Source organism: Rhodnius prolixus, unplaced genomic scaffold, assembly GCF_049639745.1.
Source record: "Rhodnius prolixus isolate KJV_2025 unplaced genomic scaffold, Rpr scaffold_5, whole genome shotgun sequence".
Lineage (NCBI taxonomy): Eukaryota > Metazoa > Arthropoda > Insecta > Hemiptera > Reduviidae > Rhodnius > Rhodnius prolixus.
Window position 1 is genome coordinate 18116751 of NW_027411624.1, and position 21081 is coordinate 18137831.

General features: G+C 34.0%; 1 protein-coding gene across 1 annotated transcript in view; it reads left to right on the plus strand.

Annotated features, from left to right (window-relative positions):
- Positions 1 to 187: 187 nt before the first annotated feature.
- Positions 188 to 21081, plus strand: part of LOC141457772 (tetraspanin-18-like) — an 84505-nt gene continuing 63611 nt past the window's right edge. Inside the window, exon 1 of the mRNA XM_074135019.1 lies at positions 188 to 363. Within this exon, the coding sequence (XP_073991120.1) occupies positions 309 to 363 (55 nt within the window). The 5' untranslated portion in view covers positions 188 to 308. The remainder of the gene's footprint in view (positions 364 to 21081) is intronic.

A 21081-nucleotide genomic window follows, 5' to 3' on the forward strand; every position in this document is an offset into this window, starting at 1 on the left:
GAAAACAAAAATATTGATTTTTATGTTAAGTAATAAAAAAGCAAAGAAAAAAGGATGGCATGAAAGATGTTAGCTTTGGGGAGTGGAAAACAGGATAGCAATCGCATGCGCAATTTTTCCGTGACGATGTACCAGGCAGAGTTAGGTGATTGAAACGGGCACGAACTAGAGAAAATAACTCCTTAGGGATTTGGTCGGTCAGTAGTAATTTTCTGACAGTAAACTCTAGCCGCAGTGTTTTTGTTGCTACCGAATTGCATTTCAACTTTTTGTTTTTAGGGTTCAAAATTTTGTTTCTTTTTCTCTACATGCATCATCAACATAGACCAATGACATCGGCGAAGGTACATGCTGCTTTTACAGGTGAGTTTCCCCTTCTGAAGCGATACAATTTCATCTTACTGAAATAAGAGTCTTTAAGTTGGAATCATCACGTAGAAAACTGATGGAAACAAAGTCAAAGAATTTAAAATGAGTTTCCAAATTTAGAAAACTTTTTTCTTAAACCTAGCGCAAGAAGATAGCATGCTGTCACTTTTTTTTACCTTGTACTTCATCATTAAACAGGATTAAGCCAAATGTTTGGTTCTTTCACTACACCCCATGTCTATGAAGCCTGCTGAAATGAATTCCCTATATGTATTTTTGTTGATGGAGAATTCGTTACGACATATATTACAAAATATCTCAAAACACACGTGGAACTCAAAATTAATGGTCTTTGTCGTAATCATCATCCTTAATAAAGGTCGTTAACAAAAGTCGTTACCAAAACTTCCATTCAAGGATCTGGTCGAAAATTCGTTAATCAACTTAATAATAATAATTCTTTATAGTAGTTAATATCAGTTATTGGACTCTTCATGAACAGTACAAGATGGTTCTTGCTTAAAGTCCATCTTCCAGCCTTAAGATGTTTTCTTGCTAGGAGCCTCTTACCGCTTGCTGTCCGGTAATGAACAACTTATATAATTGGACATTTACATTTTATTTAAAGTTATATCCTGCCATTGTTCTCTCTCCTCTGATGTAATTTAGTATTTTTGTCGCTTAATATAATAAAAAAGAATAATCGAAAGTCCTAGAAGTTTTCATAATAGTTTTTATTTTATCGATCAGCTAGTAAATATAATATAAAACGTAACAAACAAGTTGGATACTTTTCCTCCATTGTTGTTGTTACAACAATGGCTAGTTTGGACAAGAAATTGTAGAATGCTGGCATTTTCTTGTAGTTAATTTTCGATAGATCTCAGTTACCTTACTTGGATTTCCTAGAAATAAAAAAGATGGTTGTAGAAAGCAAAAGTTTAGCTTGGGATTTCTACAAAGCGTGAATGGTAGAAATCTTCAGATATATGTGCATTTGTAAAGCTATTGTTACAAATGATTTTACACGACTGAGTATTTTTTACATTGTATGATTTTGTACGCTATTGAAGTTGGTACGTTTAGTGTTTCCGTAAAGTTAGTTGGTTAGGGTGCAAATAATTAGGAATGTTTAGTCTGACGTGTTTGTTCGTTTAAGCTGGGTTTCCGATAATTTTAAGGTAAGAAAAAGATATGCTTTTAGAGAATTAAAAAACAAAAAAAAGATTAAAATCAAAATGAAAGTAAAAGTATTGGAAATGAAAAGCTGGGAAAGACGTAATTTATTCCTTGAATCGTTCCTTTTAAACGCAATTACCAAAAGTATTGTTCTTTTGTGAAATTTCTTTTAAGGCCAGTTAAAAAATTGCAGTTGTTTAGTTAATGTATGGTTGCAACAATGACCCTCAACCTTTTGAACTTCACTCCCATAAATATAACAGAAATTACATCTTTAATTTATACACGTCATCTTGGAGAATGGACACTATCACCAACAGACTTACTCTTGCTACCGACAGACTAACCAATTTCTGCACTAAGCGGAGAATTAAAATTAACCACGACAAGACTAACGCTATGCTCTTCTCTAGACTTTAAATCGACAAATTAGACCCAATAATTCTCTGTGGTCTATCCACGTTAAGTACCTAGGCCTAACTTTGGACAACAAACTGACTTTCACTACGCGCGTTCTGGACAAAGTAAACTCAAGCAAACTATTATTTCCTCTACTCTCACGTGACTCCAAAATGACTGTGACTAACAAAACTCCTCCTCTACAAAGTAGTCATTAGGCCGATGTTGCTCTATGCCTGCTCCGCCAAGAAACTCCAGTACAACACAGAACAAATTTCTCAGACTCGCGACTGACTTTCCGCGACGCACTAAAATTGACTCGAGCCACGAGACTGCGTCCATTATCCCCTGGTACACTCCTGTATCCAAAATCGTCTGCTCGAACTCCTTTCCTAGACTGTCATTCTAAACTACTTTGCCACAACGTAGCCTCCTACAGATCCTTCTATTCCCTACAGACACAAAAGAATCACATACTTCTCTAACTTTCTACTCTAGCTGCAGGTTTTTCCTTCCTTTTTCGCTGCATTCTTATCCTACACCTTAACCTTTCTTGTTATCCTCACTTGTTATGAAGGTTACATGGTTTTGCGCATTGATACTTCAAATATTTATTTAGTTTTTTGTACATATTTAGTGTAATAAAGATTTATTCTATTTTACATCTTTACTTTACTAGAATTATTGACAAGAATATATTGAAGACTACACTCGGTGATAATAATATAGAGAGAGATGACTAACTAAGCTATAAATAATGCGATTAAAGGTTGGTTAAAATAGCGGTTTATTTCTAATCAGGTACCTAATACTCCTGTACGTAGCGAACAGTTTGATCTGTTAATATATCAGTGCTAACTAAATCTTATATAATCAAAATAGTGATTATCCACAGCGGTCCGTGTTATACTATGCTTGTATAACGCTGGACTTTTTTAATTCTATTCAAAAGGTTATTATATAATCATGCTTTTGTACGTATATATGAAGTTACAGGAACAATTATTACTAGATCAACACCAGGTCCGACCTGTATCAGATCTCTAAAAAACTTAATTTTTACAGCTAACCACTAATAACAAAATTTGTACCTGAAGAAACTGTATTTCCAAAAAGAAAATAAAGTAATTAATTAAAAATAAAAATATTATACCCTGATATAATGAATGTTCATATTCGTTTTTATTTTAATTTGGCTAAATATCAATTAAAAGTTGAAGAAAATTTTGTAAAACTATACAAAAAATTTAAATTATTTTAACTTTTAATGCCAGATCTCTCCTCATTAGAACAGTGGTTCAAGAAATGGGCCATAATGAAACTAAGTCGCAAAACATCACCTTCACTCTTCGTCGCATTACTCTTCCTCCAGTCTTCTATAACCTAACACCTCTACCAGTAGTGAACGTTGCCCGCTACCTTGGGCTTTACTTAGACCGAAGACTTTCTTGGAATCCCCACACTAGACTTAAAAGAACAGAACTAAACAGTCGCTATCGACTATTTAAAAGACTCTTAGACTACAGATCGAAACTCTCTCTGGACAACAAAAGACTGATTTAATAATTCTGTTTTGAAACCCCATCTGGGCGTACGGAATAGAGCTGTGGAGTTCAACCAACCGTTCCAATCTCCAAAGGATTCAATCTCTACAATCTAAAATACTTCGAACTATTGTACACGCTCCTTTTTATGTCTCCAACCTGACTATACACACTGACCTTATCATTCCTTTTGTCACACAAGTTGGTAAAACAAGTTACAGAAAACTCCACTTCAACCTGCAATCTCATATCAATCCTCTAGCTAAAAATCTTTCTTATAGAACTCTTCCTGACAACCCGACAAGACGTCTTAAAAGACAGTGGCTTTGTGATCTCCTCTCCAGTGAAGAGAATGACTAACCATCTAATGTTTGGGAGTGTTACCTCTGGGTAACTTCTCCACTCGTTACATTTCATTTGTTACTCGGTTATCACTGTTACTTTTATAGGTTTAATGCGCTGATTGTAGCACAAATAAACGCAAAAAAAAAACAAAAATTTTTAATGCATAATTAAATGCACCTAGTAATAAATGTTGAAATTAAAAAATATATATATTGAAATGTAGAACTGCAGTAAGAGATCAACATGTTTAATGTTGATTTTTTATGCAATTAAATTGATGGAAATAGAACTTTGCTGAGGATCGATCTATCTTATGAATGAATCCATCAATTTATTACTGTTTAGTATGCAAAGAGATGGGAATGTTACTAACTGTATTGAGCGGTAATTGGATGCATTGTCAAGGTCGTCTGCCAAGGATGAACTAACCAATTTGCTTTCTCTTTTTTTTTTAAGAAATTACTATGGCATGGTAATAAATTACCCACAATGAATAAATAAGGTGAATTATACGGGTTAAGAATACTCTGAAAGTATTGATTGGGTATTTACTGGCCTCCATTGAGAAAATGATGAATTGAGAATTGGGACTAAACAGAGTGGTGCATTTGTGATGAAAGATGAATATTGTGTTAACATCATGGAGGATAGTACTTAAGGAGATTCTTGTTAGAATTTTGGAATTTAATTTCTGGAATTACTTCATATTTTTCAAATCTTTAGTACAAATAGATAATAGTAGTACATGTTCATTTTGTTGAACTTTTGTTACTTTGTTATATTTTAGTGTTAGTTTCGTAAAGAAATTACGCTAGTATGCAGTAACGTTTCCGAGTTCTTGTCAATTAAGTTTGAATTAAGAATACCACCAATGGCAAAAGACATGTCAATCAATGTAAAGTACAAGAAATATACAAAAATATCATGGCAAATAAGTGCAATGTGATCAGATTTAGATAAACCTGAAGGTAGTAACGTCTAAGAATGAATGTTTGGTTCTAAAAATTTCGGAATATTCGCATTGATTTTTTCAATTTACCAATGATTGCACTTTGTAATCGCAACAAGAGATTGTGGTTACATTGTCTACGACTTGTGAAGCTTAGTGTTTTTGGCTGAAATGAAGCGTACATGCTGAAGTGTGTAGCCCCCCCCCCAAAAAAAAAATTCTGACGTCGGGGAGGATGGCGCTTCTTCAACTTACAAAGATGTCTTCAGAATATTTGACCAAAATCGAGTCGCTCACTTCCAGCATTTGGAAATCAACTAAATTATATTAATAAATCAATTCATTGTAGACAATCTGAATGAAGATTAATTTTTTTCTGAAATCAGTTTATTCTTTCAACCTTCGCTTACAGCAGATAGCGACTTTAATTCAAACTGGTAATATTCGTCCTTCTAATCCATATTGTATTGTACAACTTCATTTATGAGAGATTACGAAGATGTGGATGTTCGCCAGATTATCTGATTCGATAATCCCTCATGCATGCAGTTCTAACGACGTCTTTAATTCACTTCAAATTAAGTAAAACGAATTAACCAGCGCAAAAAAGTGACATTTTAGAGAAAAAGGTCACGTTTTGCATCTGCTTTTTTTTGCTTCTTTTTCTTTATGACGTATGTGACTCAATTAGTTACTGCTGTAGTTTATTAACTTGCTAATAATTTAAGACCAAGTCCAACTTATATATAAATAATACTTCCAGTAAAATTCCCTGTTAATAGAAAATATTAATAGATTATTGGTACAATTAGAATTAGCAGTGCCCAGAGAAATTCGACTAGGATATTTTAATTACTTTATCTCAAAAATAAAGTGACTTTATTGCAATTAATAAGCAATTCTTTCGACTAATTTTTAAATTTATAAATCGAAAATTAAATAAAATAAATTGCCTTATTATTGTTTTTTTATAAAAACCATGCACTTATTGACACATAGTTTTGTAAAATACAAATACTTTAGAAAATTCATTACTATTTAAACAATAAATAGCTTAATTTTTTTTTTTTAAATGCTTTGCTTGTTTTTTTCGGTTACAAAATAATTATTTTGAGTCCTAGATATTCCTTGTAAATACATGTTTGTGCTAGTAATAATTACATAAAGTGGTTTTAAATGCCCAAATTAAATAATAATGTTAACAGCTCTTTTCACTTTTTTGACGCTATTCTAAACCGGAAACTACTAGATAAGCATAATTCACTAAATGAAGTTATTGCTGTCTGCATTTTCTCACGCAAGTTATTAATAAAATAAACTTTAGTCTTAACTTTTGTTAGAATAATCCATCATACTAATTTAGGATTCCAGAAAAATGTTATTTTGGCAGCTTTTAATTTTTTTTTTTTTACACCTATTATTTATTCTAAAGTTTAATACAGATACATATACTATAGTTGGCACTATCTTCCCCTTATCGTCAAATTTAAAATACTTCACAAATTGCAAAGAAAATTATTTTGAATCGAGATTATTTATTCAGGGTGTTCAGCATAAGACTACGGTAACTTCGGGAGGCAATTCTGGGCATCATTTGCAACAAAAAATTCCATATAAACTATGGCTCGATTCGGCTCCGTTTTATAGATATTTTTAATTTTATGTTTTTTTTAAAGGTATTACTACTTTTTAGCAAACAGTTGTCTATATTTCTTAAACTATTAAAGCTACAGCAATTTCAATGAGCTCATTAGAAAGAAGGTTAAATTTCCTTTTAAATAAGCTAATTTGTATTCCAAAATAATAATATTAAGTACAGTGGAACCTCGCATAACGAGCACCTCTCATAACGAGTAATTCGCATAACGAGTAAAACAAATTGATTCTTATAGCGAGCGATGTTTCGCATAACGATAGTTTTCTAATGACATTTCGCTGACTGCGCAGTTTTCGCTGACTCATCGAAAACTGCGCATTCTTCGATTAGTCATTCCTGTTTACGCATATGCGTTTCATATTCTCCACGTATCTAATGCATTGATACAGTCGAAACCGAACTTCACCGAATGAGTGGTGTATAGGGGAAGTCCATTGATATTTGTGTTTAAATATTATTGTGTTTATTTTGTTATCCCTCTAACAAAATGGCTTCGAAAAGAATTAAAATAACGTTAGAATTGAAACGTAAAATCATTGAGAAACGAGAAAATGGTGTAAGTGTGGCTGATCTAGCAATTATCCCCTTTTATTTTAATTTATATAAAAAAATTGTTTCGCTTAACGAGTATTTCGCGTAACGAGTAAGGTTCTGGAACGAATTATGCTCGTTAAGCGAGGTTCGACTGTATTTTACTTTGTGGCCCAAACATAATAAATAGCAAGTTTCTAATTTTTTCCAAAAACTTTGACTTCATTTTTCTCAAAAACATTTTATATGAATATACCGTGAACTATTCAGGATAAACATCTACATACGATCACCTTTCGAACGGTATACAATACATTGGGGTTAAAAATTGACGCAGAAATCTGTGATTATTAGCAAAAAAAGTAGGCCTCAAAACAGCGTCGGCATTATGAAAGGAATTCTCCTACCATAAGAATATAATTGATCAGAATCATAAAATCCAGTCAAATCAAATCAAAAGTAGTAACACCTTGAAAAAAAACATAAAATTAAAAATATCTATAAAACGGAGCCGAATCGAGCCATAGTTTATATGGAATTTTTTGTTGCAAATGATGCCCAGAATCGCCTCCCGAAGTTACGGTAGTCTTATGCTGAACACCCTGTATATAGGTATTTGACATTTGTGTATCATGTTGTTTTGTATTACACTAATCATTTTGTAGTCCTGATTTCAATCTTTTTATTTTAAGTAAAGCGACTCAACATTTAAGGTGATCAGTGCCTGAAGCCATTTTTCTCGCTGTGCCGCCTTCCAAATAGTGTTTTCTCTCATTTCAGACTCCGAGGTCTCATTTAAGGAATCCATTGCACTAACCATTCTGCTAATCAAATCCTTTTTTAATAATACCCAATTATTTAAAATGGGGCAATGTTATTAAAAGTATATATGTAATAGAAATTCAGTTGTTTGCGGATTTAATTTGGACTCATACAGCTATTTAATTTTTCATTTATATCATCTTTCACTAAACGGTAATTTACTTTTGGGGTAACTGTAACTGTTTTTATGTAATATTATTTCATATTTTTAGAATTTATTAACTATGTAGAAGTGGCTAAAACTATCCTTAATAGTTTCAAAATAATGAAATATTTAAAAAGAAAAATTATATCAAAAAATAAAAAATAAATAAGAACAAACTAATGACTTAACACCTGTTTTCTCAAATCACTTTAATACCAGCGTTGCCAAGTGGTGCGCAATATGAATGAATGATTTTTTTTATTAAAGGACTAGATTTAGTTAATACTCATCAGACATTTTGATTTAAGTCTAGAAGGTCATCTGAAATCAGATATCTGAATAGAAAGTCGAGTCTTTGTCAGAACAGATGCAGTCTAGAGTTCACTAAGAGGGATTCGATTCAGTGACTTCTGTACAATCTAAATATTGAATTTATTTAAGTTTATACTTTATAGTTATGTTAGGAGTTCTGTCGAATTGCGTCAAAGTTTTTGTCAGACGTCTATGCAATTAGTGCATTAAAAAAAACATTCAATTTTTAAGGTATTCAACTTAGATTTTACATCATATTTATCTTAGTGATGTCAATTCTTTATTTTTAAGTAAACATTATGACGTGTTAAAGTCTGAGGTCTTAGAAGTTTTCTTAGTGTCATGTTTCAAAATTTGAGACTTTTTGCTAGTATAAAAGTGACTTTGAAACGCTGTGATTACATGCGACTCATTTTTTCTTGTTTTTTTTTCTGCGTCTTCTACAAAGTCGAAGGCGAATTATTTGGATGTAGTATGGTTCTAACAAGTCATTCCACTCACTAATCAATTCTAGCGATAATTAGTCCCATAAATTTCTCTTAAGGTTGTTCCCAATTGATCTTGTCGCTGTTTAGATTAAAACCATGTTAGAATATCCTCTTGTTACTATTAAAACAATTTTTAATTACATTTCTTTAAAAAGAAAACTTGCTTTATTTATAGGTGTATGATTTTCATTTTTGTGTGATGTTAGTGGAATGATTCGGGCCACTATAAACGCAGACAGAAAGATTGTGAGAAGATTTTAACAAAAAAAACTTTTTAATTGGCCTCTAAGGTTACAGGTTAGTTTTTTTAAAATGGTAAGGTTATAGGCGTTACAAAAATTAGACAATAATAATTTAAAAAAAAAAAAAAAAAATGAGGCTTCTGTAATAATTACTTCGTAGAACACTGAATTTTAGCGCGTAGTAGGCTAACAATGTGTAAGAAATGTAGCCCCAAACACGTTCTTCGATTAATGTTTCCCCAACACGTAATCTCCCCGTTCCATGATCCCTACACTCTCTAGATTTTTCGTCATTCGACTTCATTCAGGGAGATTACCACATAATAATTGGCTATGATAGTAAAAATGCGAACAATAGTTATAAGCTGAAAGATTCAATTCGTGGGGAAATTGTGGCTGTACCAGATGAAATCTTGCGAAGAGCAATGCGGATTTTGGTGAAGAGGTTCCGAGACATCTTTATGATATAATCTTTCGTAATTAAATAGACAATAATAAAACTTAATTTTTATTGATTTCTTTAGATTAAAACAAAACCGGAGTGGCATTATTGATAAATATACATATGTAAAAAAAAAGGATTGCCGTCTAAGATAGGAGTTGATCTCTGGGACGAAAAGGCTTTTTAATTTACATATTTTCACATAGGCATCTTACTGATACTCATCTACCTGTGCACCCGTATAATACATACATACGAGGGTCGTTTGAAAAGTCCGTGCAAAGTCAGAGAGATAGCACTACTGGCGCGTATCGAGGTTATGTTTAGTTAGTAGCATCTCTTGGAAGAACACACACCAAGTTTCAGCCAGATCGGTCTATTTCTTTGTGTTTGGCATTCGTTTGAATCGAGGAAGTCGAGTGATTTTCAAAAAATGGATGAAAAAGAATTTCGTGTGTTGATTAAACACTACTTTATGAAAGGCAAAACGCCTCAGGAGACTAAAGAGAAGCTTGATAAACATTAGGGTGACGCTGCACCTTCGATTAGAACAGTTTATAAGTGGTTTGAAAATTTTCGGAGTGGCCATATGGGCACAAGTGACGCTGAACGTTCTGGACGCCCTGTTGAGGTTACTACTCCAGAAATCATTGATAAAATCCATGATATGGTGATGGATGACAGAAGAGTGAAGGTGCGTGAGATTGCTAGTGCTGTGGGCATCTCGAATGAACGGGTACATAATATTTTGCATCAAAATTTGGACATGACAAAGCTATCCGCAAGATGGGTGCCGCGATTGCTCACGCTTGACCAAAAACGAAATCGTGGATACATCACTACACTTCTGAGACCAAAGAACAATCTAAACAATGGGTTACCAAGGGGGAATCTGCGCCAAAAAAGGCGAAGACCGTTCCTTCGGCCGGAAAGATTATGGCGACTGTCTTTTGGGATTCGCAAGGAATAATCCTCATCGACTATCTGGAAAAGGGTAAAACTATTACAGGTGCATATTATTCATCGTTATTGGACCGTTTGAAAACCGAGCTGCAAGAAAAACGCCCACGATTGGCCCACAAAAAAGTCCTTTTCCATCACGACAACGCACCAGCTCACACCTCAGCAGTTGTGGTAGCAAAATTAATGGAAATAGGGTTCCAACTCGTTTCACATCCCCCCTATTCTCCAGACTTGGCTCCCTCGGACTACTATTTGTTCCCCAATATGAAGAAATGGCTGGCGGGAAAAAGATTTTATTCAAACGAGGAGGTGATTGCAGAAACGAATGGCTATTTTTCAGACTTGGACAAATCCTATTATTCGGAAGAGATCAACAAACTAGAGCAGCGTTGGACGAAGTGTATAAGCCTAAAAGGAGACTATGTTGAAAAATAAAAAAGGTTTACCCCAAAAAATTAAGTAGTTTTTATTTTTGCACGCACTTTTCAAACGACCCTCGTACTTATATACATATGTACATTCATAGGTACAAATGTACTATGTAATACTGTGTATTCGGTTTAACCGGGATTTCAGTTTCACGGGGTGGGTACAGCCGGAGGTCAGCCCGGTTAATCCAGGTTGTACTGTAAATGCTTCTTCGCATCATTTGCTCATTATTGGTTGTTAACAAAAGAGTTTTCAAATTCAAAGTAGGATCTTCGATAGAAAAACAAATGTAAAATAATCAACAGAAAACAAAATAGAATTGGTTCATTGATTTTGAGAAAATTAACATTACAAATATAAATTCATTTAAATTTTCTTTATAATTGATTTTACTACGGCAAAGTGATTCTTAATTGTTTATAAAGGAATTTAACTTTTTCTGATTGTTCAGAGTATTCAGAATTAAAGTTTTGAAACCTTATAAAAACGATGCAACGTTTTTAGCTTATGTTCTCGTGTTTTTACTGGGATATAAACAGAAATACTTGATTTCTTACCTCTTATTAAGGATGATAGGCAGCTAAAATTTTAGGTAAAATTTGTTAGAAGCTAATGGATAAATTTAGGGTTTTGGAGTTAGTCATGTGAGTGTCGTACTGCTTTTAATTGAACATTCATTAAGGGAAGGAATTCATTAACTTATTGCTCCGTTTGGCACATTTTGGTCCCTCGCCGATCTTTAGGTACCGATTGGTGGGGTTTACAATCTGAGAGCTGAAAAAATTTGGCACCATAGCTCAGTTCACAATCTCAGTTCCTTCTTTGCGCTTCTGTACCGAATCTCTTTAGTTATATTACGTTAAATTTTCGAATTTTAATTTATTAATTTCTTTTTGTAAGTGATCGCAATGTACCTTGATTAAAATTTCTTTTCAAGTCTACAATTGGATATGTCTTCATCTATGGAACAGTCTGAAGGTTCGTATTTGTGATTTTATGTACACAGTTCTCCGGCAATTAAAAAACAAATCATTTTAACACTTTTGAAAATTGTTTTATTTTCAGAAAGTAACCTAACCGTACAGCAATATTGTAACTTTAAATATTATCATTAAAACAATGAAATTTATACCAGTCATAGAGCAAATTTGTCTCTACTATTCGGTAAGAAATTCATTAAAATCAGAACAATACGAAAAGAGATATAGAGGTTTCAAATTTAAAGGAATTTAAATACCACCAAAATTTAACCTTCTGTATCTAAATTACCTGTTATAACTAAAACATTGCAATTAAAACCAATTGTAGGGCCAACTTTTCTCCACAATTCAGTAAAGAATTCATTGAATATAAAGATTTGAAATTTGAAGGAATTTGAACCCCTCCGAAATTTAACCATCTATATCTCATTACCTATTGTAATTAGAACATTGTAACTTATACCACTTAATAGACCAAATTATTCTCTACTGAAGAGATAATATGAATAGAGATATAGAGCTTTGAAATTTGAAGGGATTTGAAAGCATCCCAAATTTAACCATCTCATTAACTATTATCACTAAAACATTGCTGTTTATACCAGTTATAGAGCAATCTATTCTCTACAATTTGGTTTTTCAACGTTACGCTTTTTCGGGCACTTTTTGACCATTAACCTTTTTACAACTGTCCTACCGGACAGTTTTAATGTAAAAATTAATAGTCTACCGTAGCAAAACTAAGTCTGTGTTACTATTTAAGTAGCTAGGTTTAATTATGGCGCTTGAATTCCTTCTAGAGAAAATTCGGACATAATCTGTCACTAGGATGAGCCTTTTAGAAGAAGAATGTGTTCAGTGATGGAATACAAAGAGAAAAAGTAAATAAATTTGGTGACATTCACTATACTTAACTATAGTATACTTAACTATAATATACTGAACTATAGTATACTTAATGCGACTTTTCCTAAGCTACAGTTAATTAAATTTAAATTGATACTTTTCCTAAAGTTTTTTGATTGTTCAGTAAAGCTTTTTCATGGTTCTGAAATATAAATGGATCTGAACTTTTGAATTTCAATTGCACCAATTGTTAGTGCCTCATGGTCAGCATTTCGCTTCATTGCAATACTTAATTTAATCCCAAAACCTCCCAAATTTCATTTCAATAATTTCAAACAAATTGTGGAAGCAACCGGAAAAGCTTCTTTTCCTTGTCTACTTCTTAAAAAAATAAATATTTTTTGTGGAAAAAGGATATTAATGAAAAGTATAGATAGAATGAGAAGTTTAAAGAGAATGGTTGCTATTACTTTCAAGGGAACAATGGCAAAAAAAAGTAACTAATACAAATTGAATACAAAAATCAACCAAGCTATATTTTCGGTTGATTGATTTGGACCTTGGTTACATGCGGTTATTTGACATAAACGTAAGGTATTGGTTTAACTACTTTCCATTTTCCCTAGCCCCCAGAACATCTCTTCTTATTAAATCTAATTTCTGAGCGATTTGGAAAAAAAATGGCTACATCAAACAACGTCTATGAAATCTCCAGTGACGCAAAAAAACATGCTCTGAAGGCCCCGCACATATCCTTACTTCCCACAAACAGTTTACATTAGACCTAAACCTTGAACTTCTTCTTTGTAGATTATGGTTCTTGAACCCTAAATAAACAACCGTTGCAATGTTGCAGGCTAACCTGCACCATTCCCACCATTGACTAGGGACCATGACCAATGCATGATTTCTTAGAAGCTTACAAAATGGAAGTATTATGTGCGATTTTCATAACTAATACTAAAAATACTGAACAACTTTCATTAGCCTTTTTTATTTTATTTGTTTACTTCCTTTATCTTGAAGCAGAGGAAGAAGAATTGTCTTAAGACAAATTAAGAACTAGCAGAACTCGAATCCAAGACCTTCGCGAGAGTCCCGGTGCGCTAACAACACAGCTAATCTCTTTCCTTCACAAAATCATGTAACTGATAAATATATAAATACATAATAAGTAGCTGATTAATAAATTTCAAATTTGGGGCGGGCAACCAATCAAATAACTTTCACTTATCGCTATTTACACCATAAAATTTTTGCACAAAAAAGAATGTTACAACTAAAAAAATTAAAAGCACTTCCCTTAACTAATTTTTAGTAAATTTTAGCTCAATTTATAAACAGAAATTCTAGTCATTAAATCAAACAATTAATTATTATTATTATCAAATCAATTTTCAATGTTATTCTATCTAAAATAGCAATATCGTATTGCTATTGCCAATACATCACATCTTTATCTGATGCAGGTCTACGTGCAATCATAGTCTATATGTGCACTCATTTGATTTGTATTCTAACATTGTAATCAACATAAACTGACAATGTATGAATTCTAATGATAAAAAATTCATAAACTATGTTATTAGGGCCTAAAATGGGCACAAACCCACATCTACCTTTTTTTGATAAATGCAAGTTCGGATGTTATCGGTGATGGTAACAAATTACGAGATTAGATCATGTTGAATGGTTTTGTTATCCGGCGAATTTCTTATTATTATTTTTTTTATTTTACTTTTTATTAGTTATCTATTTTATAAATGTTACTATTTCTGTTCTCACTCTAACGTGCCTACTCAACAGTCTAATGCCCGGATGTGGCAAGGTCATCAATTATTGATGCTGTCCGGTTCATGATGTTCCATAATTAGATGGCTGGGGCTTAATTTGCTCTTTTGTTTTTGTGACCACCATATGTTTTACGAATTGGTGTTTTTACGTCACCAAACATAGGTTGTGGATTTTTTTTTTTTTCGTAAAGTTATAAAGGTCTCTTATCTTTCATTTTCTTTTCTGTACGCTAGATTATTGATTGCTCAGTTGAAAATAATTGTTTTTATAGGGGACGTTTTCTTGTACAGGACACTCTTTTACTGGAAAATGTAAATAATCATTATTATTAATTCTAAGTTCTTTGTTACATTGATTTTGTACTGTAGAAACCGACAGTACGTTGGCCGTTTGAAAAGTCCGTGCAAAAATAAAAACTACTTAATTTTTTGGGGTAAACCTTTTTTATTTTTCAGCACAGTCTCCTTTTAGGCTTATACACTTCGTCCAACGCTGCTCTAGTTTGTTGATCCCTTCCGAATAATAGGATTTGTCCAAGTCTGAAAAATAGCCATTCGTTTCTGCAATCACCTCCTCGTTTGAATAAAATCTTTTTCCCGCAAGCCATTTCTTCATATTGGGGAAAAAATAGTAGTCCGAGGGAGCCAAGTCTGGAGAATAGGGGGGATGTGAAACGAGTTGGAACCCTATTTCCATTAATTTTGCGACCACAACTGCTGTGGTGTGAGCTGGTGCGTTGACGTGATGGAAAAGGACTTTTTTGTGGGCCAATCGTGGGCGTTTTTCTTGCAGCTCGGTTTTCAAACGGTCCAATAACGATGAATAATATGCACCTGTAATAGTTTTACCCTTTTCCAGATAGTCGATGATGATTATTCCTTGCGAATCCCAAAAGACAGTCGCCATAATCTTTCCGGCCGAAGGAACGGTCTTCGCCTTTTTTGGCGCAGATTCCCCCTTGGTAACCCATTGTTTAGATTGTTCTTTGGCCTCAGGAGTGTAGTGATGTATCCATGTTTCATCCACAGTGACGAAACGACGCTTAAAGTCCTGCGGATTCTTCTGGAACAGCTGCAAACCGTCCTTGCAACACTTCACACGATTTCGTTTTTGGTCAAGCGTGAGCAATCGTGGCACCCATCTTGCGGATAGCTTTGTCATGTCCAAATGTTGATGCAAAATATTATGTACCAGTTCATTCGAGATGCCCACAGCACTAGCAATCTCACGCACCTTCACTTTTCTGTCATCCATCACCATATCATGGATTTTATCAATGATTTCTGGAGTAGTAACCTCAACAGGGCGTCCAGAACGTTCAGCGTCACTTGTGCCCATATGACCACTCCGAAAATTTTGAAACCACTTATAAACTGTTCTAATCGAAGGTGCAGAGTCACCATAATGTTTATCAAGCTTCTCTTTAGTCTCCTGAGGCGTTTTGCCTTTCATAAAGTAGTGTTTAATCAACACACGAAATTCTTTTTCGTCCATTTTTTGAAAATCACTCGACTTCCTCGATTCAAACGAATGCCAAACACAAAGAAATAGACCGATCTGGCTGAAACTTGGTGTGTGCTCTTCCAAGAGATGCTACTAACTAAACATAACCTCGATACGCGCCAGTAGTGCTATATCTCTGACTTTGCACGGACTTTTCAAACGACCCTCGTACTTGGGCAGATTGATTTGGTTTTTAGACAATATTTTGTTTTCTTAATTCTTAAAAGGGAGTCTGCAAGAACATGATGACGTATTGTTAAAGGTTTAGGAGTCCACAATAGATAATGAAGTAAAAATAGAATGTACGCATCCATGAGTGTATTCACGATTAACGTCTATAAGGGTCATTTAACATTATTACATTATTGTTCGATCTAAATAACTATTATGGCCATACGTAATTGAAATTTTAAATAACTCATTAATGATTACATTTTCATAATTTTTAAGTTGTAATAATGATGTAATAAGTTAATTGAATGGAAGTCTTTTTCGTGCTTCAAAATTGAACCATTCAGTATTTTTAATAAGATAGGTTAATTGCATTTAGTTTTTAAACAGCCATTTTGCTTTAAGTTTGTGAATTAATTTGTTCCCTTTCTAATTTGTTTTTTATTATTTTTTTATGAACATTTTTTATTCCCTTTTATAAATAAATTTTCTTCAGTCCATTATTTACAAATCTGTTTTCCATTTTATTTTACGAGGGTCGTTTGAAAAGTGCGTGCAAAAATAAAAACTACTTAATTTTTTGGGGTAAACCTTTTTTATTTTTCAACATAGTCTCCTTTTAGGCTTATACACTTCGTCCAACGCTGCTCTAGTTTGTTGATCCCTTCCGAATAATAGGATTTGTCCAAGTCTGAAAAATAGCCATTCGTTTCTGCAATCACCTCCTCGTTTGAATAAAATCTTTTTCCCGCCAGCCATTTCTTCATATTGGGGAACAAATAGTAGTCCGAGGGAGCCAAGTCTGGAGAATAGGGGGGATGTGAAACGAGTTGGAACTCTATTTCCATTAATTTTGCGACCACAACTTTTGAGGTGTGAGCTGGTGCGTTGTCGTGATGGAAAAAGACTTTTTTGTGGGCCAATCGTGGGCGTTTTTCTTGCAGCTCGGTTTTCAAACGGTCCAATAACGATGAATAATATGCACCTGTAATAGTTTTACCCTTTTCCAGATAGTCGATGAGGATTATTCCTTGCGAATCCCAAAAGACAGTCGCCATAATATTTCCGGCCGAAGGAACGGTCTTCGCCTTTTTTGGCGCAGATTCCCCCTTGGTAACCCATTGTTTAGATTGTTCTTTGGTCTCAGGAGTGTAGTGATGTATCCATGTTTTATCCACAGTGACGGATTCTTCTGGAACAGCTGCTAACCGTCCTTGCAACACTTCACACGTCAAGCGTGAGCAATCGCGGCACCCATCTTGCGGATAGCTTTGTCATGTCCAAATGTTGATGCAAAATATTATGTACCCGTTCATTCGAGATGCCCACAGCACTAGCAATCTCACGCACCTTCACTCTTCTGTCATCCATCACCATATCATGGATTTTATCAATGATTTCTGGAGTAGTAACCTCAACAGGGCGTCCAGAACGTTCAGCGTCACCTGTGCCCATATGGCCACTCCGAAAATTTTCAAACCACTTATAAACTGTTCTAATCGAAGGTGCAGAGTCACCATAATGTTTATCAAGCTTCTCTTTAGTCTCCTGAGGCGTTTTGCCTTTCATAAAGTAGTGTTTAACCAACACACGAAATTCTTTTTCGTCCATTTTTTGAAAATCACTCGACTTCCTCGAATCAAACGAATGCCAAACACAAAGAAATAGACCGATCTGGCTGAAACTTGGTGTGTGTTCTTCCAAGAGATGCTACTAACTAAACATAACCTCGATACGCGCCAGTGGTGCTATCTCTCTGACTTTGCACGGACTTTTCAAACGACCCTCGTAATATCAGTTTACATTAGTGTATAACCGGATTTCTGATGTTTAAGTGGCTACCAAATGTTATCTTAAATTTAATTTATTAAAACTTCGGTTGCTCTATCGCAGATACAAACTGTATTCGTGAAGATTGATCTGTAGGGATTCACTTTTAAATTCTATTTTATTTAAGGAATGCTCCTTGATGAAAAATTCTAACTTAAAAAAAAAGGACCATTTTACGATTAAAACTGTCTGATGCAACGAGAAATCTGTCAAGTTATTTCTCAAAAATATAAACAGTAGTTGGTAGAAATTTTAAGCGTTTTATTCAGTACAGTATTCGCCTATTTTTTTCAGGCGGAGCTTAACGTCCAGCTACCAATTAGGTGTCGCAGACGGAGGCGACTAGCAAACATACGAGGTGTGTTCAAAAAGTAACGGGAATTTTCATTTTTTGAAAAAAATATTCATTTATTCATCTACATTAATATTGTCGCCTTCAAAGTAGTCCCCTTCGCATACAATACACTTGTGCCAGCGCTTTTTCCAATCCTCGAAACACTTCTGAAACTCGATCTTTGTGATAGCTTTCAGCTCTTTCAGCGATTCGCTTTTAATGTCATCTATGCTTGTAAAACGACGGCCTTTTAATGTTCTCTTTATGTTTGGAAATAGAAAAAAGTCACATGGAGCCATGTCTGGCGAATATGGAGGCTGGGGCATCGTTAAAGTTTTGTTTTTGGCCAAAAATTCACGAACAAGCAATGAAGTGTGAGCAGGTGCATTATCGTGGTGCAAAATCCATGAATTGTTTTGCCACAAATCCGGGCGTTTTTTTCGGATTGCTTCACGCAAACGGCGTTGAACTTGTAGGTAGTACTCCTTATTGATTGTTTGACCTTGTGGCAAGAATTCATGATGCACTATGCCATTAAAATCGAAGAACTCAGTGAGCATAACCTTCACATTCGACCGCACTTGTCGAGCCTTTTTCGGTCTTGGCGATCCAGAATGCCTCCACTGGGACGATTGAGCCTTAGTTTCGACATCATATCCGTAAACCCATGTTTCGTCACCTGTTATAACACGTTTCAGTAGATCCGCATCGTTGTCGACTTCATTGAGTGACTCTTGAGCAACTTCCATTCTCCGCTGTTTTTGTTCGAAATTCAACAATTTTGGAACAAATTTTGCTGCCACACGTTTCATACCCAAAACATCCGAAAAAATTTCATGGCATGAGCCAATTGATATGGCAACATCATCAGCGACTTCTCTGATTGTGATTCGGCGATCGTTCATAACCATTTCTTTCACTTTTTTCACGTTTTCATCGGTTGTTGATGTGCTTGGACGTCCAGGTCGTTCGTCATCTTCAACGTTTTCGCGGCCATCTTGGAAACGCTTATACCACTCGTAAATCCTTGTTTTACTCATAGCAGACTCACCATATGCCTTTATTAACATTTCACACACTTTATTTCATTTTTTACGCAAAATTTAATACAAATTCTTAGATCCATTTTTTTTAACAAACAAAAATCGCCAAGCTCGAAAAACACGTCTAACCTTAACGGCTGCCACTTAAGAAGTAAACAATGAATATTACTGAAAATTTTATCGTACTTCAGGGGCATGTGTACCAACATAATAATAAAAAAAAATTTACAATCAGACTCTCCAAACCCGCGAAATTTAAAAATTCCCGTTACTTTTTGAACACACCTCGTACTTTACTGTAAATTTCTTTTATTAACCATTAAATACAATCCAAGGCCTAAGACCGGGAATCTTTTTATTCTTACCACGGATTTGGATAAACAGGTGAAAACTGTATAAAAAATTAATTAAAAAAGTATATCGTAAGTATATAGATTAACTATGTGTAAACTGTAATTTAGCAAACCGTCAAAATCATATAATCAGTTCTTAGATCTTCAGGAAATCAGTGCCACAAAAAATATGGAACCCAACTAAGCTTGCCAAATAATTTAAAACTTCCAAGATTTACGCACTAACTGGTGTACCAACCAGTGACGTAGGTTTTCTAATTAGAACATAAGTTCTGCCAATTGCTGTTAAAGAGATTAAATCTATTCCAATGCTAATTAGTTTCAGATAGAATGTACTTCCAAACATGTCGGAATTATTCTTTGAAGCACATCAAACGTAGCTATGGAATCTTTTGTTTGTAAATATGACTCACAGCCTTTTCTAACTGTTATACATACCAACTTGCTGTTTAAAGTTTGAATCAATTTTTACTTCCGTAAATTGAAGCAATAGAATCGGACAAAAATTGGATGTTTCTTAAGTAAGTAAAAGTTGGATTTTAAAAGTGTTGTGTATGCAGGTTTTTGCGTCTCCTAATAAAAGTAAAATTTAGATCAACTCCGCGGAAGATGTGAAAGTGACCAAAGTATTTATCTTTTCCTGATCAATAAGTTAATTCCTTTCTTCTTTATTGTATTGCTAGATATTTTGGTGCAGTTAATGATTAAGTTTACAAACTGAAAGTATTTCAAAGTATGTAATATAAAAAAATAAATAAAATAAAGTATAATATAGAAAGTATTTGACATGATGTTAATCAGTGCATGAACAAGATGGTAATTGCTACCTAACTAGTTGGTTGTTACTTAACAGCCAAAATAGTAGGTTTTGACTGCCACAAATACAATAATCTCCCACTTTCTATACAACTGAAATCTTATTTTCAAATATACAATTTATCTTCCTTGTTCAAAAACAAGTAGCACAAAACAAGACTCCTTTAAAGCAACTTTAAGAGTACTTGATCGACCCATTTTATTTGCAAATTTGTTTGCACTTCTATGAACTCGTTCTTATGCTATTATTATAGTATTATGATAGGAATTCATTTATGCAATAAATATATTATGCAACTCATTTTCATATTACCTACAAATAAAAACAAATGTAATTACAATAAAGTAAAAAGTTAAGTAAAGTAATCGCCTTTTTTTCAGGCGGGGCTTAACGTCTAACTACCAATTAGGTGTCGTGGACGGAGGCGACTAGCAAATATACTTTACTGTAAATCTCTTTTATTAACTATTAAATAAAATCCAAGGCCTAAGACCGGGGAATCGAACCCAGTACCACAATACATATTAGCTTTATTGGTCTAGCCTCTAACTGCTCGGCTACCGTGGCGCCGATTTAATTTCAATATATTCTCCC